Source organism: Pimephales promelas, chromosome 5 (assembly GCF_988280905.1).
Source record: "Pimephales promelas chromosome 5, fPimPro1.hap1.1, whole genome shotgun sequence".
Taxonomy (NCBI): domain Eukaryota; kingdom Metazoa; phylum Chordata; class Actinopteri; order Cypriniformes; family Leuciscidae; genus Pimephales; species Pimephales promelas.
The window spans coordinates 20794705-20821681 of NC_142773.1; the positions used below are offsets into that span (position 1 = coordinate 20794705).

A 26977-nucleotide genomic window follows, 5' to 3' on the forward strand; every position below is an offset into this window, starting at 1 on the left:
GCGAGGGTGGGGGTTGCTTGTGGAGAATAGAATAGAATCAAGTAGAATAGTGTATAGAATGTAGCAATAGTAGTATGGGATCAGCGGTGCTGCTTAGCTCAGTAAAAAAGGAGAGGTTTTGGGTTTCACGCATCCATTATACTTGCTCTTTAAAATTTGACAGGATGTGATTTTCAGCATTGAGTTCTCACTTTGCCTTTGGCTATCGATTTGTGACCACCATGTACAACAGGGAATTTCAAAGGATTTCTTTCTCTGAATGCAGGAATTCTTTGATCTATATCTCAGGTGTCCTACTTTTCTTGAACAATGAGATTTATCTTGTTTGAGGTGTCAGGTTGAAGCTGATTTACTCCGAACAGTTAAGACAGTATTATGAAGAGTCGCTTGCTTAATTAAACTTGCCATGCGCTTCATTAAATGAGTTTTGGAAAGGTGTCAGGTCATGTATGAATAATGGTTGAAGCAGACTTAGGTCAGGGCAATGATGATTAAGTTATACCACGGACGCTCTCATGATGTTACCTTGAATATTTGATATCAAAAACTTGTGCTGCCGCAGCTGGACTGTGTTGTACGGTCTGGTCATCTTGTGGGTAACAGGGGCCAAGGCTTCTGGCTGCACTCTTGGCAAGAATCTCTAAGTGGAATTTGATACTGGCAGCTGAATCACACTTACACTGGGAGTTCGGCAAATACATAATGTGAGAATTTATGGATGATGAATAATATAACAAGCAGCAGCATTTTAGAATGGGGTGGGGGCAGCAGCTCATTGGTTAAAGATCTGAGCTAGTATCTGAAGGTTGATGCTGTGATTCATGAAGTGGAGAGCTACTGAGATCCTCCATCACAGTTTCGCCCTTGAGCAAAGCACTTAACCGCAGGTTGCTCTGGGTGGGCCTCTCCTGTCATAAATATACTGTAAGTTGCTTTGGCTAAGAAAGTGTCAGCTGAATGACTAATAAAATAGCGTGTTGGATGGATTCAAGAGGGCCTGTGAGGAGTGAGTTGCAGCAAACCAGTCTAGCAGAAGGTAATCTTCAAGTAAGGCTGCAGGAGAGTGTGGTTGTCGCAATGCATCGATAACTGAAGGTCAGGTGGACATCTAGAACGATTTCTAGGGTTTGCTCTCACCTGGTGGGGATGACTTGTGACCTTCAACCCATAGAGAGAGAGAGCATGTGAGGGAGGTTTGGACTGGTTCTGAGAGGAGCTCACTGTCATATTGATTCATAGCTTTCAACAGCAAACAGAACCGTCCACCCCTATTCCTCACGCGAAGGTGATCCCACCTAATCCATTCTCTCCATTGATCCAGCAGTTATCATAATTAGAACAAATGTATGCCTAAAGTAATAGTCTCCACATTAATATAACAAACCCTTAGGTCTAAATGTGTTATTTTATTGGACATGTGATTTTTTTTTTATTATTTAAATAAAATGTATTTATTTAAAAAAAAAAATGTTTGCCACAATTCCACTCAGATACTGAACTTGTTTTATGTTTATATTTAGGAATAAACTTTTTTTTTAAAGATCTTGCCTCCTGCTTCAATGTAGTTTGCTACTTTTTGTTAGTAGTAGTGTGTAAAAATACATTTTAAAAGAGTAATTTTACTGTACTTGTGAAACTTGTGTCACGGTGTGGTGTTGGAGAAAGACAAGGCGAATAGACAAAAGTTCCAATATAAACTTCTATAAGCTTCAGGGTGTATACAGACAGGCAGGTTACAAACAAGCCGTTTCTCAATACCAAGTACGCAAACTTCGGACTTGCGTCTTTGGTAGTTCAGACTTGCCAAGTACGACTCAGGAGAACAAACTCCCGAAGACGAGAGGACACATGTCTGGGACAGAGCGTACTTGATCGTGTCACTCAGCAGTCTGGCTACAATAAAATGAAATATGCTACAACTCTGCCTCTTTTCATCAACAATAAAACGAAATATGTTATAAAACACCACTCTGCCTCCATTTCATTTAAAAAAAATCTTAAACATATTTGGCCATGTGGTTCTAATAATATATAGCGCTGGGTGCCGGTGAAGGCTTGGATCTCACAACTCCGAAAACGTCAAATACATTTTTCAGATAGGTGCTATCTTTATAAATAAACCACAGATTTGAGATTTAAACAACCACATTCTCGCCTGAAACACTCTTAAAATTACATTTCATGACACAATAACAGTAGTATTTTGGTATTAAGCGGATTTTCTCCTCTCCTATTGACGCTTGCTGGTTGACGGCGTTTTTGAGGCGTAAAAACGCAAAAAAATGAAGCCACCCTCCAGAATGGAAATCTTAAAAACGCTCCACCGCCGCATTAAAAACGCAAAAGTCTGCTCGACAGTGAAGGTTGTACGCAGGCGCGTGGACTTGTTGTAATATTGTTGTAATATGCACTCCTAGCCGCCTGAAGTGCATACTACATTGAATTTCACAAACTTTTGCGTCACCAATTTGCACGCGGATTTCCCAAACAAAACGCTCGTCTAAACGCGGAATAAAAAGTGATGACGCAACGCCACTTTTGCGTTTTCTCTTCAGAATCGTTTCCGTGTAAACATAGCCTAAATACAGATACCAATGAACACTAACGAGGTGAGGACAGATGACACGGATGATGAAGACGATGAACAGGTGTGTAATGAGGGAGTGAGTTCAGGTATGGAGACGAGAGGGATTCTGGGAAGTGTAGTGAAGACGAAGACAGGACGGCGCAGACGAAGACTGCTGCTCATAATTTACTAGTATAGTGAGGTTCATTTAAAAATGCTTTTTTAAAATGCATAAATATCAAATTACATACTTTTATTTATAATAGATACATTGTCAAACAGTGTTGGTGCATTAAGTAACGCGAGTTTCGTAATCAGATTACTTTTTCAACTAAAGTAACGGTTTACTTTTACATTTACAAGAAAATATCTGTTACTTTTTCAAATAAGGATTGCAAGTTACTTTGTTTTCCCATGTATTAACTAACATCTGTCCTGTCCCCCCATGCTGAGAGAAAAGACGTGTGCGCTGTGTAAAACACAACATTTATTATAGTTATAGACTAAATGTGAGCGTGCATTTACTCACCGTACATGCACAAAAACATATTCAGCATTCCTCAAAATGAATAAAAACAGTGAAATGCTAACTCTATGAATAATACTATGAATAATACGCAAACCCACAATAATTAAATGTTATAGAACACAAATGCTTTATGTATTTAATTTATCTCTGCTGCTGACCTTATAATAACCAAGTTTATTTTTCTCTCTTTTTTATTGCTGAAGTAAAAAAAGTGTGTCCTATTCTTTAGCAATCCAGATTGGATCACAGCTGAAAGATTAGTATGAGCTACGGCCTCTACTGTTCAAGCGTGAATTTGCATTTCCTTCAGCCTGAGGCTTATTCATTTCACGTTTGGTGTGAAAAGGCCTTTATATTTTCCAAAAATAGATTTATTAAAAAACAAACAAGCCCAACCCAGATGAGAAAAAGTAAGGGAAGGCATTACTTCCCATAAAAAAAATAACCCAATTAGTTACTTTTTCAGAGAGTAATGCCATAGTGCATTACTTTTAAAAGTAACTTTCCCCAACACTGTTGCTGCTAAGGTCTCTCGGCTGGCTACTTGACATTTGTAGGGTATTCTAGATAGTTTGCTTGGATGTTGTACACTGTAAAAAAATAATGTTAATTTTAATGATAAAAGAAAAAGACTAGAGTGAAAATGCTAGTGTTGGTTAACAGAAGGTTTCCATATATACGGTAAATAACTGTGATAGATCTCTTGCTGTAAAATACTGTTAAATTTAATGTTTTTGAAATTGAAAAAGTACAACTCATTGTATAATTTAGAGTGAACAAACATAAATTGACATTCCCACAATTCCCTGTATGACACATCACATTTTATGAATTTTTGTTGAAATTACTATGGTTCCTTATAATTTTTTTTGTGTGTGTGTACATTTGTGGTTTTATGTGACATTTAATGTTGTTAAATTAATGTTTATTGCATTTTTTAAATTTCATGTGTGTTAACTGTTTGTGTGAATGACACTGTGCAGCTTCTTTATATAAGTATTAACCTTCTTATGGAAGAGCTTTGTTTGATCATGTGACTCTCTGCTATGATGATTGTTGGTTGTCAGTGAATTACAACGGTACAAAACAGATATCAATAGTTCAATGGGTTGGCAAATTAACATAATATCAGATAAAGAAATACGGTTTATTACTGTAAATTTTAAGTTAAGTCTGTATAGCCAATAACACTGCTACCGTATTTTTGACGGTAAAGTTCTGGCAACCACAGCTGCCGTTTTTTTTTTTTTACCGTAAAAATTACGTTTTTATTTTTTATAGTGAGTCGCTAGATTGCTAGGGTCTTTTGGCAGGTTTCTAGGTGTTGCTACGGACATGTAACTGGTCACTGGGGTGTTAGTTACTTGCTGGGCATTTCTAGGGTTATGGTTGGTTACTAAATATTTCTAGGCCATTCCAGCTGGTTGATAGGGGGATCTGGCTTCAGATCAGCTAAGCATAATGAGGGACTGGTAAGTGAGTGAGTTCAAGCTCCTTGTGTCTAAGCAGCAGTTTTGCAGTGGGTTAAACCTGGAAACATTAACAGCAAACGCAGTATCACCTCACACATTTGCAGTAGGTGCAAAATCTCCTCCTCCCTAAACTGCACTACCCAGCATTCTACGGCCACATGGTGATTCCTCACCTCTAGCTGGCCTTCTCTGCAAGTGTGTGTGTGGGTGTGAGTGTGACCTTCCCAGTCAGATAAAAGGTTAAAGGACTTGTTTGTTTGTTTTTTTCAGAGTAAGATGAAATCCATTTATGTCATGTATGTACAGCTCTAGGCCAATGTACTCTGTCTCTTTCACTAATACACACATTCGCAATGTGGAGGTGCAAATATGTTTGTGTGTGTGCACTCTCTGCGGTTCTGTAATTCACAGTTCATTTTATCACAGCAGGTTGTTGTGTTACTTGGTGAGAATGGAAAGGCGTGCTGTCAGAGTGGGAAATCCATCTGTAGATGTGTGTGTGTGAGTGTGTGTGTTATGCAGATATGTGCCAACAAAATAATGTTTCCTTCTTTTTGCTTAGCAAACTTGCTTCATCAACTGAATTAAAGATGCTGGAGCAGGTTGACGCCACATGACCCGGCATGATGCTCGTATGAGCACTTTCCCTGCATTTCTTCTCCTCGTTTAATGTTTTTTCTCTTCTGTAGGCCTACCTATAAATAAAAGTGACAAGAATGCAGCAAAAAGGCATATATAACCATAATTGTTTGCAATGACTCCAATTGTAAAATTGAATTTTGGCTTTCTCATGTAATCTGGTCCATAATGGAGAAGCAAGACAGATCCTCACCGTAGTGCGTCATTGGTATTAAGTAAATGTTGCCTGAATCGAGCAGGATTTTTTTTGCAAAAGACGAGGCCATAATGAGCAATAAAATGTCACTTTGCCGAAAAGTCTTTAGCCAAATATGGTGCGTGTATTATACATTTTTATTCCAAAATGGTTAGACAGCATTTATAGTGCAGATGAATTAGATGTAGCCTCCGATTAAAATTAAATGAAATTCATGTTCAATATTAATTGTACATTTAAGGATATTTACTCACTAACATGTTATCCCTAACCTGCATGAAAGCCTTTCTTCTGTGTAAGATAAAAGATGATATTTTAAAAGTCAGTTGTGTCAAAACAACATTGGAACCTATTGATTGGAACCTATTGATTTTTTTTTTTGAAAAACACATTTTTCAAAATATCGTCTTTGTGTCCCACAGAAGAAAGGTACAGGTTTGAATACATGAGGGTGAGACGTGAGTACTGTTTTTTTATTGTTGTTGTTGTTGAACTATGCCTTTAATATTTTACACACTACCAAGGCTTGACATTAACACTCACCAAAAGTGGATGTATTGCAGTGGTGGCGTGCAACACAGTCACTCCTACTAGCCATTTTGACGGGTTGAATTTTATACACTATTCTATAGTCCAATCTAGTGTTGTCGAAAATGTAGATTTTTCAACACATATCGATACTGAAATATCTGAAACTCTTCCAGAGGATGCACAATACCTGCTGCGCATTCTCGCTCTCTCATCTCTCTGACTGCAAGTTGACGCACCAATCCGCTTCCAATCCCTTTTACATTCTTAATTCATTTGCTCCGGATGAATATTGTTGGTGTTACAGGGCTTGAATTTCGGCGAGGGATTGCACGCTTTGAGCATAATTTTACTCATTCCCTCAGATTTTGTGTTTACACCCAAAGTGTGTGCACATAAAGACAAGTATAATGGCAAAAACAGTATAATGGGTCCGCGAGTCAGGTCTTAAAGTGACAACAGACTAATATACCAGCTGCCAAATTATGAGATGATAAATCAATGCCAAAATTGTGGCCAGTGAAATTCCAAGTGGCTATTAACTTTGGAAAACTGCTAGCCACAGCGGCTGGTGAGCAAAAAAAGTAAATGTCAAGCCGTGTAGATATGTATATAACATATGGGGTATTTTCAGAAACTTATATTATAAATATATATATTATGAGTCTCTGAAATTTGATGGAGTTTTATGTCATTTAATTAGGGGATTCACCGAAATGAAGATTCTGGGCCTAAAACAAAAATTCTGGATGCACTTGGACAGATAATTTATTAATATTAAATATCAATATATTATTCTTTATTTGGTTCAATGCATTGAGATTTAGCAGATTTATTTGTTGACCAATTGTACAAATGATGTATAGTCCTACAAAGTTGTTATTATCAGAGCATGTTAGCAGAGCGCAGCTTGGAGCGGATCAGTGAACGAGAGGGTAGCGTCATTTTAACCAGCGTTGCAGCTAAAAAACAAAAATGCCATTTTCTGCCGATAATTTTCGGCAGCCAAAATTTCGGTGCATCCCTAAATTTTGTATAATTAATTCAAATTTTAGTAAATGTTAGAAACCTTAAACAGAACTTCTATGAAGTTATGTTATTAATCATTTTGTTGTTGTGTCAAACTAATGACTTGAATTTCTTTGATTTGCAATTCAGTAAATTTGTCTTCCTTTTAAAGACCCCCTGTGGTGAAAATCAAGTTTTTAAAGTTTTTATGTGGTGTTTTTAATATGCTTTAAGACAAACCATGCGCAAAGTCATCGGGCAAAACTATTTCGGAGTATTTCCTTCTTAAATCTGCATTGAACCAAAGACAGTCTCGAAAACGAGGTTTGAAACTGCCCCTGCTTCCCACCATCTCAAACATGCAACCAATCCCGTCAATGTGTTAGGCGGGGCTTTTCTCTATAGGCTTTCTAAGATGTTTAACATGTTTCTAAGGATGCTGATTTTTAGAAGGCAGCTGTCTGACTCTTAGAAGGTGCATTTTAATTTGTACCCTACAATGTACCCTATGCTGAATGAAGCAAGGCTGTTGAGGTATATTTAAGCTATTTTAAGGCATGAAGAAATTATTTTCACAGAATTCTTTTTAATTGACTGCAGGGGGACTTTAAATGTTGAAGTTTGCCCAACGCTGGTGTCCGTTAACATTTAATTAATGCGGAAAGCAAACTCCTAAAGACACATCAATAGAGCTCACTGTACAGGTGAATGTAACCTGCTGAATACAGAATTTGAAAGGAAGCATAAAATGATCTACCACTGATTGATCTTGCTGAGTTTAATGAGGCCATGAGCGCCAGCACTGCCGTCAACACACATACACGCACACACACACACACAGACACACATCTGCCTGAGTCAGGTCTGTCTGGGTAAAAGAGTCCCCAAATGTACTGGACAAACAACCAGGTCCGATTCCCTCATGGCTCGGAATCTTTGCTCTTTGCCTACTCTGTCAGAATGACTTGCAGTAAGTCTAATATGCTGCTTGTCATGGGAAAGAGGTGGTCATTCAGCAGACCTTTTTATCCAAAGCAGCTTACAGCACACTTACTACAGGGACAATCTCCCTGGTGCCTTGCTCAGAAGCACAGCGCTGATTGGTCATGAGTCATTCCTCTTTCTGGCTTTAAGTTGTACATGGCATCACCTTTCTAGAGAAGTTCTGTACTGTAAAGTACTGGTTATGTACTAGTGAATATGGTAAAAAAAAAAAGTGAGCGGCTTGATGTAAGGCCATCAAAGGCTTTCTTCCTGTTAGGAGCTCTTTATTAGATCTATTCTGTATTAGATCTGTTCTTTTCGTCCATACATTTAAGCTAAAAGCACTGCTTTATATTTTAATCGTATCCTGGTTTTGCTTCAGGACACAGATTGGACAGCTTATCCAATAAGGCTGGGCAAAAAAAAAAAGATTTTTTGATGAATGTGGTTGATTCAAAATTGATTCTTAACGGTCACGATTTGATTTTTCCCATATTCAGCGCTCGCGGTGCTGCGTCTTGTCTCACTGCACTAGGAAAACGTCAAGCGCTGCAGGCGTCGATACCATAGACAGTATAAGAAGTGGACAGAGCCATCTCATTGGAACTCCATTGATACAAGCGATTTTTTAGCACTTCCGTTCCTGACGCGCAGACTCAAACTGACTCAGACAGAGCTTGACGACGTAGATGTGACGTGAGCAACACGTCTTCTAGTGGCTGTGGCATGAGAAATCTGAATCATTCCCTTCCAAAACTCGCAGAGCCGGAGAGTGTGAGTAGGAGCTGTCCATGAGCTAGGAGCAGGAGAAACTTTTGCTAGGTATTCTGATTAATTATTTTGTCATTTTGCCTCCACGTTTCCCCGATTGCCCGCGAGCTTCTCCTCCTGTCCATACGGTAATCTCTCTACTGTGCGACAGAGAGTCGCCTGGTTATGACGCAATCGTTAACCTACTTTTACAATAAAACTGCTTCTACGGGGCCATAAGATAAGCTACAAGGTAATGGAGCATTTTATACATTGTCGTGTTTCTTTAGAAATAAATAATGGACAAATGGAGTCTTCAAACGCCTCAGATGTAAAGTTATTCACTGTCAAAGTGACGCCAAAATGAATGGGAGTCAATGGAAATGCTAACGCAAGTGAAGTTCTGCTACAAGATGGCAGCTCCCGCGAGGCTTTAATTTCCGGTCGATGGATTACCCACTTGGTCGATACACACTCACGTTTAGGAGTCGGGATATGACGGAAGATTCACTTGCACAATCGGGCCAGCATTGCATCGTAACTAACGTTTATCATTTTCACGTCTTTTTACGTTTTTAAGAACAATTTTTTAAGAACGATGCTGTTGTGTCGTTCAGTCCTCATGGTTTATGATTATAGAGTATAGAAAATCCCCAAAACTTTAAAGTTAAATCAACTTTGGGAAAAAACAAAAAATAAAACAAGGTTAAATATCAGGATGGAGAGAGCTTCGCGACAAACTTGGACTTGATCTGTCCACGGAGACTCCACTCTTGCTTGTGTTTTAATAGACAGTACTTTGCACTTTGTTTGTACTTCAGTAACACTTTTTATCAAGTCTGGTGACCAATCTATGGCAGTGAAATGAAGTATGTGTCGCACAAAAATATTTAGCCATTACTCGCAAATACTGTGGGTTTGTTCAAATGTGCTTTTAGTACGAGAAACGTGAAAGATTATGTGTATTTTCAGTAAACTTTAGTCAGATGCATTTACATTGTCACTGTGCCTCAGATGCAATCAACTGAAACAGTGTCTTTAAAGGTGTGAACCAAATGGCTCATACAGGTGTATGACCTATAAACTGATAAGTGTGAATGACAAAGACAGAGTAGATACGTAGCAGGGTAGATCGATCTCCTGCGGGAGGCCCTAATAGCTTTCTATTGTTTGTTGCCCATTTGTCTTCATGTGTAAAGTTCTCACAGACAGAACATTGGGTTAAGATTGTTGAAGGGTGTATGCTAACATCGCTGCTGAAGGACTGTGCTACACTACTACCTTCAATAAACTCTTCTCCCCAGTCCCACAAGAACTCTGGTCAAGCTTACTTATTTTATGTATTGGAGAAATCTAATACATTGGCGAGCCACCCAAACCACTGCTCAGCCAAATACAGCAAAATAGAACAATGTGTAAAACTGCTCAGCATGAATTAAACTACCAAATAGTCACATATCAGTAACAGGCTAATATCGCATTTAATTTCACGCTCCTGGCAGCTAATTCATCTCAATGACATAACATAGTGTCATCAAACGTACAGCTAATACAATCTCATCCTCATACATCTCTGGATGGTGAAAACGACACATCCCATCATTCCACTCTCCTTCATTGCTTCATCTTTGTTAGTTTTGAAAATGTGACCTCTGTCGGCAAAAAAAATTACATATTGTAGCTTTAAAGCTACACTGTGTAACTCTTTTAGTTTATTCTTAGCTAAAAACACGTAGTTCTTTCAAAAATATATGTGCTCGTTAATGTATATTTACTTCGTTCAAGTAATAAAGTATTCTCATGAGTGTATAAAAATATGCCATTGAAAATACATACGGGTAAGGGGTTCTAATGTCATTCGCCATGTTCCCCCTCCATCTTGAAAGTACATTAGCCAAAGAGGGACATAGCCATTACTTCAAGCTTCGCCTTTTGCGTTTACGTTTGAGTTAACACTCATAGACGAGGTCGAACTGGAAGCCATGTTAATCTTGGACTACATTGGCCACCGTAGGAGTTAAAACGAAATCGGAATTGAGAAGAACAGAAACTAATATTCACTGGATGGTCATATACCTTTTCACCGCAAGATGGGGGTAAAAATCACACAGTGTAGCTTTAAAGTGCCCCTATTATGCTATTTTAAATGCTTCTAATTTTGTTTAGGAAATCTCCTACAACAGGTTTACATGCATCCATGGTCAAAAACACATTTTCTCAGAAAATATACATTGTACCTTTTGTCTCACAGTGTCTGAAACAGTTTGATAATGGATTTGGTCTCCATAAAACAGCATTTACAGCCCAAACCAAACCCTGCAGGCCTCTGCTACAGCTATAGTGTTTGAGGGCGGCTCAAAGTAGAAGTTGTTTGTAGGCAGCCAATGAAGACCGTAGGCAACCTTTATGCAAATTTGTTACAAACCAACATTGGTTTGTGCAGGAAGTAAGACTGGAATTGCTGACAACTCGTTTCAGGCAGTTCAGAATCGATTTGGGAGACAAGTCCATTGATTGTGACTTGTTGATTCACAAACAGCTATATTACAGACTACAAGAAATGTAATATACAAAAGCATAATAGAGGCACTTTAATCAAACGAATCGGCCCCACAATTTGCAAAATTATGAACACAGCATGGGCTGAATAGGAAATTGACAATTGGTTTTATGCTCTTCGTTGGCAGCCAATAATTCAAGCTCAAACCATGTTTATCACTGATCACGAGTTCACTGAAGAGTTTGTCTTGAAGAACATTGACCATTGATCTTTTAAAAACAGCTGTTAATGCATTTTCCCAAATCAAACAGAAGCATTTACATGTGGTTTATAGAGTAGATTTATTTTGATATAAAAAGAGGATCTTTCAGTGCATTTGTATTTTTCCTCTCTCTCCATTTGCTATGGCTGCTTTACTGTCTCCTCAAGCACAAAGTCATGTGACATGTTACCACGGTAACATCTCCTTGTGCCGCGGAGGAGGGCTGCTCAACTGTCCGCCGATGAACATACACATTTCTAGCATATTTACACCACTCGCTCCCCTCACCGCACAGACAAACTTACACGGATTTCTAATTTAAGCAGTTGCTGTGCAACCAAAAGCAAACAAAAATAAGAGAGTAAGTGTCAAAGTGCATGTGAGTGTGCATGTTTGTGTACTGTATGTGCGTGATAGTGTGTTGTGAGCACATGTGTTTTATTTTCTATGCATGACACAGGGATGTTCCACCACTTCTGTTGCTCAGCAACTGTCCCAAATTAGAACCACAGCTAAATGTGAACAAACAGATTATGACTACCCAAGGAAAACCCAGGAAGTGTGTGACTTACATGACACCTTATGTGCAAATGAATGTGTAACTCTATTGGTTTGGTATGTTCTTTAGTGATTCTGGTGCCTTAGGCTAGTTATAATATGTCATGCCCTGAAGGGAACAAGTACCTTTGTTGATAATATTTTGTGACAATACTATTTGAATATATTTGCTAATAAATAAAATGAATACTTTACATATTAAATATATAATTTATATAGCACAATGGAAACTCGGTTACAGTTTTTTTCAGAATTCTTTGATAAATAGAGTTCAAAAGAACAGACTTATTTGAAGTAGAAATCTTTTGTAACATTATCTTACGAAGTGTCTTTACCTTCACGTTTTTTCAATTTTTGAAAATGACTGTTCATGTAGTGTGGAATATAGCTCTAAGGGAATGAAAACATCCTGCAAAGATTTATATCTGAAAAGTGCACCGTATATAAAGTTATTGTCTTTCAAAAGTGAGAGTCGACTCTGAGTCTATGAAATGAATTGTTTTTGAAACGAGTCATTAGCTGTTACATCGTGACGTAGAGAGGTCAGTGGCCGCTCCCAATAACTGCGCGCGCAGACTTGAAGTGACGTCTAGAACACATTCAAATACTTCAGCTGAATCGCATCATGTCGAGAAGATGCTGTGTTTTACATTGCAAAGACAGTTCAGCCACTTGTTTCTATTGTCCAGCGACGAGCATGTGAAGAATCAGTGGTCAGAGGTCATATTTGCAACAAGTAATATTTGCAATCCAGTGTATATGGATCAGGTTCGTCCTCCTCCGAATCACAATCTGTAAGTAATATTAATAATGTTTGCTGTTATGTTTTCTGTAGCATGTACAATATAGTTATATTGTGTTGTGTGTGTTGTGTACACTCCACGCAGCTTCTAAGCGGGGAAAAGTTAGCTTTGTTTTTGATATTCACCAGACATTCATTGAAAAATGGCAATTACCTCCTAAACGACTTGCCAAATATGACTTCGCTCTAGTATATAATAAGCACTGTCCCTCAAAAGCCGCTGCAATGTAAGTTTCGCCGGGAAAGCTTGCTCTTGACGGAGACGTGAGTAAGGGACCGTGTGGAAAGTGTACTTTTTCTGACACGTTTGTTCAAACACTATATACAATTTTCAACACTTGACAAGCTATAATCTATGGCCGTTCCGTTGCCGACAGTCTCTGCCTATGGTTTAACAATAACAACTGACTGGGTCATTTGACCAATCGCCGCAGATTTGCGTCACTCAAAGGAGGTGTTTGGGAAAATGAATCGTTGAACGAATCATTTGGGAGTCGTTGAGCAAATCAGTTAAAAATAAATGCATATTATAAGACAAATAAGGTGTTTTTTTATCCTTGCATGCACGTTAAACTGTTTTTGGGAACTCCTAAAACAAAAATAGGAACATTTCAAATGCTATGATAGGGGCTCTTTAATGTGTCGTTGCTGAATACATTTTTTTAACTTTTTGACCATAAAGTTTAACAGTAGACAGTTTTTACATTATTATTTTATGTTTACTAGAAAAATTCACAGAATACCCATATAAGCAAGCTCACAATTCTGACTTTTTTCTTGCAATTGCGAGTTTACTGTATATCTCAACTTTATTTCTCAGAATTGTGACGTAAACTCATTATTGTGAGGTATAAAGTCCAATCCTGTGGGAAAATTATATCACAATTGCAAGTTTATACCTCTATTTAAAAATAAAAACTTAAAAAAAAATTTTATCTCAAAAATAGATAAAAAGTTGTGAGATAAAAAAAATCGCAATTACCTTTTTTATAATTTATTCTTAATTTAAATTGACATACTTCTGTCACGGACAACAGTCCGTGAGGCATGCGTGGTTCAAATGAGTTTCATTCCGCTTTTGGCACATAAACATTATCAAACATTTATCAAACTCTTGATATCGTTTTATTCAGAAAAAATTATATCACGAATCACGATAACTATTGTTATCGTTTTATTGCCCAGCCCTATTCACTCCAAAGCTCATACATGTTCACAACAGTTAAAGAAAATTCCAAAACAACTGAAGAAAAGTTTCACTTTGGAAAGGGTTACAAAGTCATTGAACCACAGTGCAAGCCATTACTTTTAAATAGAGTACTAGTGTATATTCCCAGAAGTGGTTGACCGGACGAAATTTCTTAAGAGTACAACACCACCTCATCCGGGAAGTCTCAGAAGATCCCAGCACAACTGCATGCATCTTAAGCATTAGCTCAGGTCAGGATTTAAATCATCATCTGAATGGATGAAAATTTGAAAAGAAACAAAATGAAAGTTTTAGAGTGGCCTAGTTAAAGATCTGAGTTGAATACTATAGAAAGGATGCGTCAGGATGTGAAAAGAGCAGTTCATCCTCGAAAACCAATTTTTTTTCAGGGTTATAAGAGAGAGTTCTTCAAAGAAGAATGAGCTGAGATTAATCAACTGAAACGAACAAAGGTGGTGTTTAGTTGTTAAGTTATTGCAGCAAAGTGTTGTCCAACCAGATATTTGGTTTAATATTATGGCTTGTTTTGGTGCTGATTTTATTTTTTAATTTGCATTTTTTACGGAAGAATCAATTCGTTTTTGGATTGTGAACCACCTTTTGGCTTGTGAATGCACATGCTTCATTCTTTATGCTCTGGTCTCCAGTGAGAGCTGTAATCTGCTGTTCCCTGAAATCAACAGAGAAAAACTGAGCTTTTAACATCCACCTCACTAATAACCTCTAATGGGGCTACATGTCTCTCTCTGGCTCCTTTTCTTTTCTTCACAAGTACTACAGAATAGTTCCCTTTCAATCGATAACGTCAGATGTAGTCAACTCTCAACTGAATGGGGATCGTGTCAGAGAACCCATGTTCTTCGAGTTCTATTAAACGAGCCAAATGGAATTGGTGTGCGTGATTCGCATCACAGTCCATCCCCGCGGCGTAAATACGGAAGTGGATGCGCGCACTAGTTGCCTTTCGCTTCGGAGTCGATTGAATTGATGTCTCTGAAGAGTGCTGTTGACTGTTGCTGATATTATATCGCCATGTTGAGATTGAGACTCGACTTTGTCCCCATTACCATACCCCACTCCTGGGATGGGTGATCGGAGGATAGTAATGGATGTCTCGCCCGGTAACCATTCCCTGTGGGCTCCTCACTCCTCCATCACACTGCAGCCGATAGAATTCCTGTTGAGCATGCTAGTCCCTCTGTAATGGACCGACCATCTGTTTCAATGGAGGTTCCTCTACCTGCTCATTGCCGAGGGCGCTCCCTGGCCACTGCTCCTGCTGGGCCTCTGCCGCAGCCTCCAGCCAGGCCTCAACATGAAGCAGGCCACAGTAGGGATGACCAGCCCCCTCCAGGCGCTGCCAAGACATCGGGATTTGTCAACTTTGTGCATGTCCACTTCCGACGCAGTTCAACAATGGTTGAGACGAAAGCTATATATGTCACTGCTCTGTTCCACTTTGTAAATCTAACCAACAACGCCAACCCTACTTAAGTTTTCATGGATTCCCGACTGAATTGAGTATAAGGAAGAAGTGGATTAAAACTTTAAAATAAAACTTTTTCTTTGTGTTATACTTTTACAATATATCTTCATTATATATTTTATATTTATACATTTTGCATTGTTGTTGTTTTTTTGGAAAGCACTTTGATTCACTTTGAAAAAGGGCTGTAAAGGGCTGTATAAATAAATATTGATTGATTGATTGATTGATTGATTGATTGATTGATTGATTGATTGAAAACAAGGTAGCACGTTTATTTGCAGCCGGCACTTTAGTGAATCAGACTAATTTACCAGGGATGACCTATAAATAAACTTAGTGTAGTCTGTCATCAGTTCGCCAGTGAGATCGGTAATTCAACGGATGTGGCAGTGCACAAAGATCACTGAATCCGGAAGTGCTACGTATCAGCGTGATAATCCCCTATTGCATACGCAACCAGGAGATTCACTGTAGTTCCCACTAAGCATGCTTAGGGGCAGAGCTGTAAGGATGTGTGTATGTGTGTGCTATATTATAAAGGTTGATGTGTCCTGTTATGACTCACCTCATAAATTGATGCTCCCATTACAGCCAATATGCCCTCAACATCAATCAAACAGCCAAGTACACACTCTCTCTCACACACACTCACACACACACACACACACACACACACACACACACACACACACACACACACACACACACACTGGGTTTTCATGTTTTAAACGAGACATTCCATAGGCGTAATGAACACTTTCTGGACTTTTATATTTTCAAAAAAACATTACTTAATATGATTTATAAGCTGCTTTCCTCATGGAGACCAAAAAATGTCGTTATTCACTTCAGTTCAATATTAGTGCCGATGTTGCAAAATTCATAATTTATGAAGTGAAGTCGTATATAGTGTTGTGCAGAAAATCATTTTTTAATTTTAAATGTCTGTACAGGCAAAGTAAATAAAACAATAGAAGGCTACTTAAAAGTAGTAGTAGTAGTAGTAGTAGTAGTAACACTGATCATGTTTACCACATACAATATGCATACTCATATAATTAATATCCTTGCCACTGCTTGCGATGGTCTTAGAATGTTATGGTGTCAAGTTCAAATCTGCACAGCTGTCTCCATTTAGCTGACTATGAAAATATCCCAGATTTGACTGTTTCCTCTTACCAACTGAATCACTATTGATTGGTGTGGATTGCTCTCCCTCACCATCCTCTATTCAACAAACATCTCTAACAATTCTGTAGTTCTTTGTAAACAGCAATGACTGGGGTCATTTTTCTAACAATCCAATTTTCCTTGATTCTATTAGATAAAAGTGTTTGATATACTGTGGAAACATGCAGTAACTTTTGCTCAAAACGTCCTCATCAATCCAAAAAGAGCGTTCATTGAAACTAAGCAGCAAAAACAACTCATTATGTGTCCACAGCTTTCTGACGTCAGACTAATGAATGTATCAACACCCACACGACTGCCAACCGTTGCACATCAATGATGCCTGTCACGTGATAGATCATCTGATAGATAAAGACGATAAAACATGGCTATGAGACGACTGCTTCACCCAACGGCTCAACATGAATCACTTCACAACACCCCTAGCAACCACTCTTGGAAACGTAAACATATGTTCTCATTGATATTGTTCATTGAAGCTTATAGAGTAATGTGAGAGATCGAACAAACGATGCCACGTACGCACGCAGCTTAGAGGGAACATTGGTTCCAGCCTATACACGGTGCCAGTAGCGGAGACAGCCTCCGTGCTAACGCGCCCGCTGTGTCACTTCCTGGATGCTTGGAAAGCTATCCCAGGGATTTCGCCGTGGTTTGAATCACAAGTTTGAATCTGTCCTGCTTTGCATCTTGATTATAATATATATTTGATATAGTATATAATATATTACATAATATGAATATAATTTATTTATTTTTACATATTTATTTAGTTCGTTTTTTATAAAGCTGCATCTTTTCTTAATACCCGATTTATTAACAACATTAATTGTCCAGCAATTGTCCAGAGTCATGTTATTTTATAGTTTTGTGTAAAGAAAATCCTACATACTTCAACTGAGACAGAGAGAGGTATGACCATTAAAGGTTATTAGTATGATGATGCTAAAAGCTTTCACTGGAGACCAGATGCTGAGCATGTACCCGTGTGTGTGTGTGTGTGTGTGTGTGTGAGACGAATATTTGTAACCATGGAAACAGCACAGATATAACCTACAAATTCGAAACCATAGTAACTGCCAACAGGTCAACTGACGAATAGAGCGAGGACGATAAAGGAAATATTGAGTCTGCATATGTGTGGATGCCACACAATACATGTACTGTAGATTCCAGACGTATCAGCACAAGACTGTATAAAAAGGAATCTTAGGACTTAATCACACACACAATTCCTCAGTCACTTGCATACACAAATAAATACACACCAATATATATTAAATAAATAAAATGGTTGTGTTTCTGTGTTTGATCACAAAAGAAGATATTTTGAAGAATGTTGAGAACCAGACAGTTGACTGACTCCCATTGGCTTCCATTGTATTTTCTTTTTTACTATGGAAGTCAAAAGTGTCCAACAACCATCTGGTTACCAACATTCTTCAACAGAAGAAAGAAACTCATACAGGTTTGGAACAGCAAGAGAGTGAGTAAATGATGACAAAATGTACATTTTTGGCCTGTTCACACCAATGTCAAGTCAAGTCATCCTCATTTATATAGCGTTTTTAACAATGTAGATTGTTTCAAAGCACCTTTATAGTGATAAACATATAATTTAAGATAACAGAGATTGGTTTGGTTTTATAGCGGTTCTTGAATAATGTTATTTTCCAGCTTCCTGGTTCTGGTAAGAACTCGAGCTGCTGCGTTTTGAACCAGCTGTAGTTTGTTTATTAAGTGTACAGGGCAACCACCCAGTAGAGCATTACTTTAATCTAGCCTTGAGGTCATGAACGCATGAACTAACTGTTCCGCATTTGTCAATGAGAGCATATGGCGTAATTTAGATATATTTTTAAGATGGAAAAATGTGGTTTTACAGATAATAGATACGTGACTTTTTCAAATGAAAGATTGGTATCAAAGAGCACACCCAGGCTCCTAACTGACGAGTGTTTGAGCCATCAAGTGTTAGAGAGTATTCTAGGTTAATACGTGAGGAGGTTTTTTGTACAATAATTAGAATCTTTGTTTTTTTCAGAATTTAGTTGTAGTCATCCAATTACTAGTCATTTTATATCAGCTATGCATTCTGTTAATTTTGTGAATTACAGTAGTAAGTTGTAATGACAATAACTATAAGGATAACAGTATAGTATAATATATTTTATCTATCACTATATCTTTAAGGATAAGATATAGTTATAGATAAAAATAGATATAGATAAAAATATTTCTAAATATAAAACAGCCCCCAGAGTCCACACCATAAGACATGCTAGGATGAATCATTTACAGTAAGGATGTATTTTTATTTCATGCTGGCTTTAAGATGTTATTTGCTGAAAAGGGTCCCCTTCACTCTAACTCTAGTATGCCATATTTATTATGATGCACCATTTTTGTCCTTATTAAACAACATAGGTTTCTTAAGACATGATGGTGAGTAAATGATGACAGAATTTTAAGATTTCATTTTCAATTTAAATACTCACATTTGGGCCTAAGACTCGTAATTAAATACCCAATAAACAAGCACAGCGTGTGTCATTGCATGGCTTGAAATCCAGGGAGGAAATGGAATGAGAATCCTATACAGTAGCACCAGGTTTCTATTTACCTGTCGTAAAAAATTAAGCTTGTAAATCTTGCCAGCTCAGCATCTGGATGTGTGTGGTGGGACATATCCAATATCTCTCTCTCTCTAATGCAGAGCAGTACATTCACCAGCCCCCTCTGCTGGTAAAACGATATCATGATTGTCTATATCTAAAGGTTGCTGGTCTTTCCCGGAAAACATGATTATATCATGACTCAGCTTAGGTATCCATAACAGGGGCGTAGAATTTAGTAGGGACGCTAGGGACGTCCAGTGTGATAAAGATATATCCAGTGACACTGATATGTCTCTAACAATAATATTGATGTCCCCGTCCCCACCAATTTCAAGATATATATATATATATATATATATATACGTGCTTTTTAACTAGTTTATTGATAGTGACAGTAAATAAAGAGTATGTGTGACAGGAAGTGACACGAATTTAATCTTTTGGTCTAAGGTCATGCTCACTCTCTGTTTTTTTTTTTTTATCTCTAGGTTTCTGATTGTTTTGGGATGTCTGATTCTGTCTATTTTAACAACGTTCAAAGAGCATGAGGAAGATTCGGCTCACTGGCTTGTGATTCTGGTGAGTGTGTTTTTTTTGTTCATGGTCAGTTCAGTTTGAGTGTGTGAGACTGAATGATTGAGAGGAAAATGACTGAATGTTTCTCTCACCTGTAGGAAACATTTACAATCTTTATTTTTGGGGGTGAGTTTGCTTTGAGGATATGGGCCGCCGGCTGCTGCTGCCGATATAAGGGCTGGAGAGGACGGCTCAAATTCGCCCGCAAACCGCTGTGTGTCCTGGGTGAGTAAAACACACTTACCCAAATTAACAAGGGAACACACACAAATGTAGGAACGAATGCACATACAGTACAAACGTTTTTAAATGAATGAATACTTTCATTCAGCAAAGACACATTAAATTGATCAAAAATTACAGTAAAGACATTAATGATGTTACAAAAGATTTCTGTTTCAATTAAACGCTGTTCTTTTGAACTTTCTATTAATCAAAGAACCCTGGAAAGAGTATCACAGTTTGCACAAAAATATTAGGCAGCACAACTTTTTTCAACTTTGATAATAAGAAGAAGAGTTTCTTCATATTCGAATGATTTCTGATCATGTGACACTGAAGGCTGGAGTAATGATACTGAATGAATTGCTTTTCCATCACAGAACTAAATTAATTTTACTGTATTTTTAAATCAAATAAATGCTGCCGTAAGAGACTTGTATATCCCCCTGTGCACTACGAGTACTCTCTATGTTCTCAGATATCTTTGTGCTGATCGCTTCGGTGCCGGTGGTTGCCGTACGTAACCAGGGAAATGTGTTGGCCACGTCGCTGCGCAGTCTGCGCTTTCTGCAGATCCTTCGGATGCTACGAATGGACCGTCGTGGAGGCACCTGGAAACTGCTGGGATCTGCAATATACACTCACAGCAAGGTATCCGCACACTTGATGTGATGTACACAAACGCATGTCCAGCTCGTTTAAATCATGTCAAGCGCGCTCATATAAGCCGATGGAGTCGGCAATGTACACAGATTGCAAAGCAAACACACTCATCTCTAGAAAACTGCTATGGTCTGCAATACACACACACACATACAAAGTATATACGTAAGCACAAACAAACGCATATCAGTGTCTTGAGAAGTTTGATATCAGTACCACAGACAATACAACTGTGTGTGTTTTCTGGCTGGTGTGTGTGGTCAGGAGCTGATCACAGCGTGGTACATTGGCTTCCTGTCATTGATCCTGGCATCCTTCCTGGTGTACCTGGTTGAGAAGGATGACCTCACCACCGAGCTAACAGACATTGACGGCCCCTCCCCGACACCAGCCACGCAGGACTTTGACACCTATGCAGATGCCCTCTGGTGGGGACTGGTGAGAATTACACACGGCATTCACATGCATTCATAACTTTTTGAGAATTAAGAAATGAGAATGCCTCTCAAATTAATTTCAAATTCTGAGAGCAAACAGAATGCAGAATATGAATTGTAACAGTTCTTCAAACGGAGCACATGTGCTCGTATTTGAAACATTTAGGAGTGCATAAAGAATTGAAGGGTCACAATGAAAATGTATCAAATACGTTCATAAAGTGACACAAGAAGTAATTTACACACAAAATGATTTAAGATTTAACTGATAATTAAGACTTTTGTTATAGACCTTATGTAGCCCCGCCCCTTTTCAGTGCTGCGCTCGTTGTCTTTTGACTTCCGGTCTGTATTTTCACAGCGATCTTGCATAGGAATGAATGAACTGCTCGTAAAAAAATTCCCGGTCGACATTTGTTAAGACGTCTGCTTTACAATGCTTATGATAAACATTACAATGCTCATGATAACTTTTGTTAACTCTACAATAAGTAAATCCACTTCACCAGCTAATTACTCCTCGACAGCGATGCCATAGAAATATACAGAACTGGAAGTTCAAAGACAATATTCTAAAGATGACGGCGCCCACGTTTCTCTGGTGCATAAGGTCTATAGCTTTGACCTTAAAGTAAAAAATAAATAAATAAATAAAAAGATTGGAGACCTACTTTTTATTTGCACACTAAAAACAGTGCTGGGTGGACTATTTACAAATTGTAGCCGGTTACTGATTCCAAATTACATGACAATAATTGTAGTCAGTAACATAATACATTACATTGTACATTTAAGGTAGTATAATTCAGACTACTTTTTTAAATACTTTTAATAAGATAATCTTGTACCATATTGATATAAAAATACAAAGAGAAAGAAAATGTATTCCATTCTTTGTTATAAACAACATTTTGTCAGGGTTTTACAGACATAATGGAACTGCAGGGGGTTCATGAGTTTAATAAAAAAAAAAAACTAATTAATTAAATTAATGCAGTGATCAATTGAGGTGTGGCTCTCAGTTTTTAGTGATAGTCACATGACTAGTGCAATTCCACAAACTTGGAAGACCTTATGAACGTATATAAGCAGTGAACTATTGTTTAGAAAAGAACATTTTAATGATAAAAATATAGTAGTAGGGAAAATCAATGAAATATGAATAATTTACTTCCATTGTGAGAATAACATGTAATCATATGTAATCATTAAAAAAAGTAACTGCAGTCTGATTATGAGTATTTTAAAATGTAATATAATTGAAGTACTTCTTTTTTGGAATCATGTGTGTTTATTGACAACAGAACAGCGTGTAGTGAGAACATGGGTACAAAGTAATGGAGACCGGTGTAGTAGATTATTATTGTGTGTGTCCGGCCCGCCGCTGCTTCAGAATCGGGTCGGGGCACGCACAACAATAGCTTTGGCTAGCGAAAACACTGGTTCTCTTCTGGTTTACCGATTTTTGTCGACTTTCGTCGGGATAGTGAGGGTAGGGGACGGATCGGGTCACTATGAATCTGTGGGGGGGGGGGGTCATGTCCCCCCCGTCCCCAGTGCCATCTGCGCCCTTGTATTACGTAATCCAGATTACATTTAATAAGTTACTTACAAGCACTGCTCCTAAATAATTTTACAGTTAGCACACATCTATTATTAGTCACGACTGTGAATTAAATGCTTACACTGCCATGCCCTGCATGTGGAAGGAAGTAAAAATGAATATGAATTGAAATAAAAAGAAATTCTTGTAACACAACCCTTTAAAGAAAAATAAGAGTCAAAAGTGTGATGTGATGGCTACTTTAAAGTTTGTACGAAACCTGCATCAATTCTTTTGAAGAGTGAATGTATGAAAACTCCACAAAAATAAATTTGTATAAAAAAACATGCTTACTCTTGACATTTCTAAGCACCTATTCAGTGATTTTATCTGCTATGGTAAACATGTATAAAAGCTTTCCTCCATGTTGAGAAGCTAAAGTCGATTTATTAGAAACGGAACCATCGTGGTTTTTTTTTTATTACATTTTTTTAAATGTAAGGTAATTCCATTTGCATCTCCATTAACACTACCATTCGTGAAGGTTTTACATCAGTTCCATTAGTACTACTGATTGTGATGGTTTTACAGCAGCTCCTTTCCTGACGTTAACGACAGCTCCATTAATACTACCCTTTTAATGGTTACACAACTCAAGTACCTTGATAGCCTCTTAGCCATGCTAGCCTTTATCACACTGATGATATATGATTTACAGATCACCTTGACAACCATTGGTTACGGTGACAAGACCCCAAAGACATGGGCAGGACGTCTTTTGGCCGGGACCTTCGCTCTTATCGGTGTGTCGTTCTTTGCTCTTCCAGCCGTGAGTACAGCTCAACATTTACACCATGGCCCTGTTTACACCTGGTATTAAGTTTTGGTCGATCGAAAAACCAAGGAGACGAGGGAGACACGTTCCCCTATTTAAACCGTCTCTTTTGTCCACTTTCGACCACTTCTGTCCTGATTTCTTTGAAGGGATTGTCTATGGGCGTGTAAATGTATGTTTTTTCAGATCTTTTGATCTAATGGACAAAATAAGTACAGTAAGTTGTAAGCTGTATGTGTCTGATCCACTAAAGGGAACCAACTCATAAAGGTCATTTGTTTTGGAATCAAATGGACTACACTGCTCTCGCTGTATGTTTTGCGCTGTAGAAACCTAAAATCATTTGGTTTGTGTTTTTAAAAAAATACATGGAAACTGTTTCTTGGTTCAGTATGATAGTGGTATATTTCAAAAACAGCCTAAGTGTATCTGGTTATGTTTGTAGGGGATTCTTGGTTCTGGACTGGCTCTGAAAGTGCAGGAACAGCACAGGCAGAAACACTTTGAGAAACGCAGACATCCTGCAGCTTCACTAATACAGGTAACCAGAAACATGCCATTGGCTATAAACTAACATTAGCAGTAAGTGTACCATTCCTCAATGGCACATTTGCTTAACGTTCACTGTTTATTACTGTTTTCAGGCTGCATGGAGATACTACTCCACCAACCCCGTCAGAGATGATCTCATCGCCACATGGAGATTCTATGAGACTGTGATCTCTCTGCCATGCTTCAGGTATCATACACATACACTACATCTCTCACATTAAATTTCATTTGAATATCTTAGTATGTTGTATGTCTTATTTTAGTTTGCTTAACTTTATGTTTGTCTTTATCATTATTTCTGTATTTTTATAATTTTGGTGAATACATACTCATGATTTCACTTGTGTTATTCTCATGATTTCTGCCATCTCTTTAATGTTCATTTGTTATGTTTATGTCCATATGTGTGTTTGTCTGCATGCAGAGACAGCATCATCTAGAGGTCAACTACAGGTTACTGTGAGGTACTCACACTTGTGTGTGAACAATTTACTATTCATAATGAAAAAAAAAAAACGCTTTCCTGAACAGCAGATGGGATTAAAACAACAACAATAAAAATATTTGTAATAAATTAGCCCTATTCAATCATATTCAAATCTCATTGTGTGAAATAAAATTTCAGTAGTGAAAACTGGTGCTTTTTTGATAATTTACATATTAACACACATTAGGCCATAATTACTAAACAGGGTAAATTAGTGTGAGAGCACAATCCCATAACAGCGTTGATGAGAGTGGAAAGTTTTGCAGGTGATTTACTGACAATGCGCACATTAAATTTTCACAATGACCAACGCAATCTATTAGAGTAGAGCAGATTAGCATCTGGTTTAAGACATGCTTTTTGGGCATTAAATAATGGTGCAAAACTACCAGTAAATTGACTAGTGCAAACCTTAGTAAATCGCGTTGTGTGATTCATTTACATTCTCTCCTCCCATAAATTTTGGGAAAGGGAAACTCTTACAAATGCATATGCAATAAGGTCAGACTCAGCCACAAGAATAACTATATGTATATAGATGTATACGTGAATATTCGGTTTATTTGTGAATGAAGTTTTTTTGTTGATGTTGTCACAAGAGTTATCTCAAACTAAATGTTTGTCTTGTTCCTGTCATCTGCAGGAAGGACCCTCTTGAAGTTATGGCTAGGTAAGTCCCTCTCTCTCTCTGTCTTTCTCATTGCCTGTGTCTCTCGCTCACTGTTTTAACGATTTACAGTATCTCTGTGAAGTGTGAGATTAATGAGTCTGTGAAATGTGTTTCCTTAAATAACTCCTAATAACCACCACCTCCATTAATTCAGTGCCAAAGGCATAATGACCAGCAGTGCGTTTCTGTGTGTGTGTTCGTTTCTTAGTTCGGGGACATATGGACAGTAGTGCTATATGTGATATTACAGAGTCCATTAGAAAAGAGTGAATTATGGATCACTGATAGATGATGGTGTCAGAGCCGAGCGAGGGAGAGGACTTGCGAGTGTGTGTGGGAGAATTTAATGGACGGCTGGATCTGTGACGTCCGTGTCACTAAGGAAAATGATGGGAAGTGTTATTATCGGTCTAAGCATGATGAGCCTTGACAAAGATGGATTGCGTATACAATAATCATGAGCATCAGTTGTCCTTGACCTGGACACTGGCCTGACGGACCGTTTATTAAAAGACGGGAGATTTACTGAAAGAAACAGTGGGAGAGTTGGAATGAGTGCTGTGCTTGTTTGTGTTGCCTGACCCGAGACCTGTAATCCATGTTCAATCCAGATCAGAGATCAGATTACACATTAATACTGCTAATACATAGTGCAAAACACTCACCTACGCAAACATTCACATACGCAAGACTAGTTGGCTCGGAAGCTTGTAGCCTGACATTCTCACTGTCAGTGACCTACCAAACAAGTCCAACACATTTGCTTTTTTATTATGACAAGGACTTATCATTCACTTCTATTACTTTTTGTACCATTTTATCTACCTAAGGTTGTGAATCAAGAACTAGTTTCTCCTTTTCTTGATGTTTGGTTTGGTAACTGTTCTTGAGTGTTTTGATACAATACAAAGACAATAAACAGACAACACAGCTTTCTAGCATTGTGCACATAGTGGAGTGTAGTCCAATTTTGGAACAAACGACTCTTATGAACTGATTCTTATTAGCGAATCTGTCAAAATGATTCACTTAAGTCCGTGTAATTATTGAGTGATTGTTAATATGACAACATGTAGTTAAATACACATTCTAAACAGAGTTTTGTTGTAATAAAAGTAACTTTTAAAGGAAAATTTTGCAAAGAACAAAGTTTCTTGGGGAATGCATAAAAGTTAAAATCACTGAAATATATATATTTTTTCTCCCATCTCATTTTTTCCATCACAACGTTCCATTAGGGGCTCTGTACCAAAGTATTGTATTGTTTAGCATTTATGATTAGTTGAGACTAATTATTGATTAAGATCACTTTTAAAAAAACATTCAGTAAAAGAATCAATAATATATATTTTTAAGTGAAATCAGAATTTCGTATGATTTCCTTTTTTATATATCCGTTAAACTGAACCTTTACACAAACCTTTCTACAGGTTTGCATTTTCATTAAAAGTTTATTTAGTATGTAGAAGATTTCAGATCTCAGTGAACATTTTGTCCCCAAAATGTAAGCAAAGCCTGACCTTCTGGTACACACACACACACACACACACACACACACACACACACACACACACACACACACACACACACACACACAAAGGCAAAGGCAAATAGCTGGGAAACCTGCAGCCTGACATTATCAATGACCTACTAAAACAAGTCCAAAATGGAGAAACTGGATCATACACGC

At 37.9% G+C, this 26977-nt stretch overlaps 1 protein-coding gene across 1 annotated transcript in view; it reads left to right on the forward strand.

Moving 5' to 3' along the window:
- Positions 1-26977, forward strand: part of kcnq3 (potassium voltage-gated channel, KQT-like subfamily, member 3) — a 43000-nt gene that overhangs the window by 6378 nt on the left and 9645 nt on the right. The window contains exons 3-10 of the mRNA XM_039694633.2: positions 19791-19881; positions 19977-20103; positions 20579-20751; positions 21028-21201; positions 23462-23572; positions 24024-24119; positions 24223-24317; positions 25261-25287. Coding sequence (XP_039550567.1) covers positions 19791-19881; positions 19977-20103; positions 20579-20751; positions 21028-21201; positions 23462-23572; positions 24024-24119; positions 24223-24317; positions 25261-25287 — 894 coding nt within the window. The remainder of the gene's footprint in view (positions 1-19790; positions 19882-19976; positions 20104-20578; positions 20752-21027; positions 21202-23461; positions 23573-24023; positions 24120-24222; positions 24318-25260; positions 25288-26977) is intronic.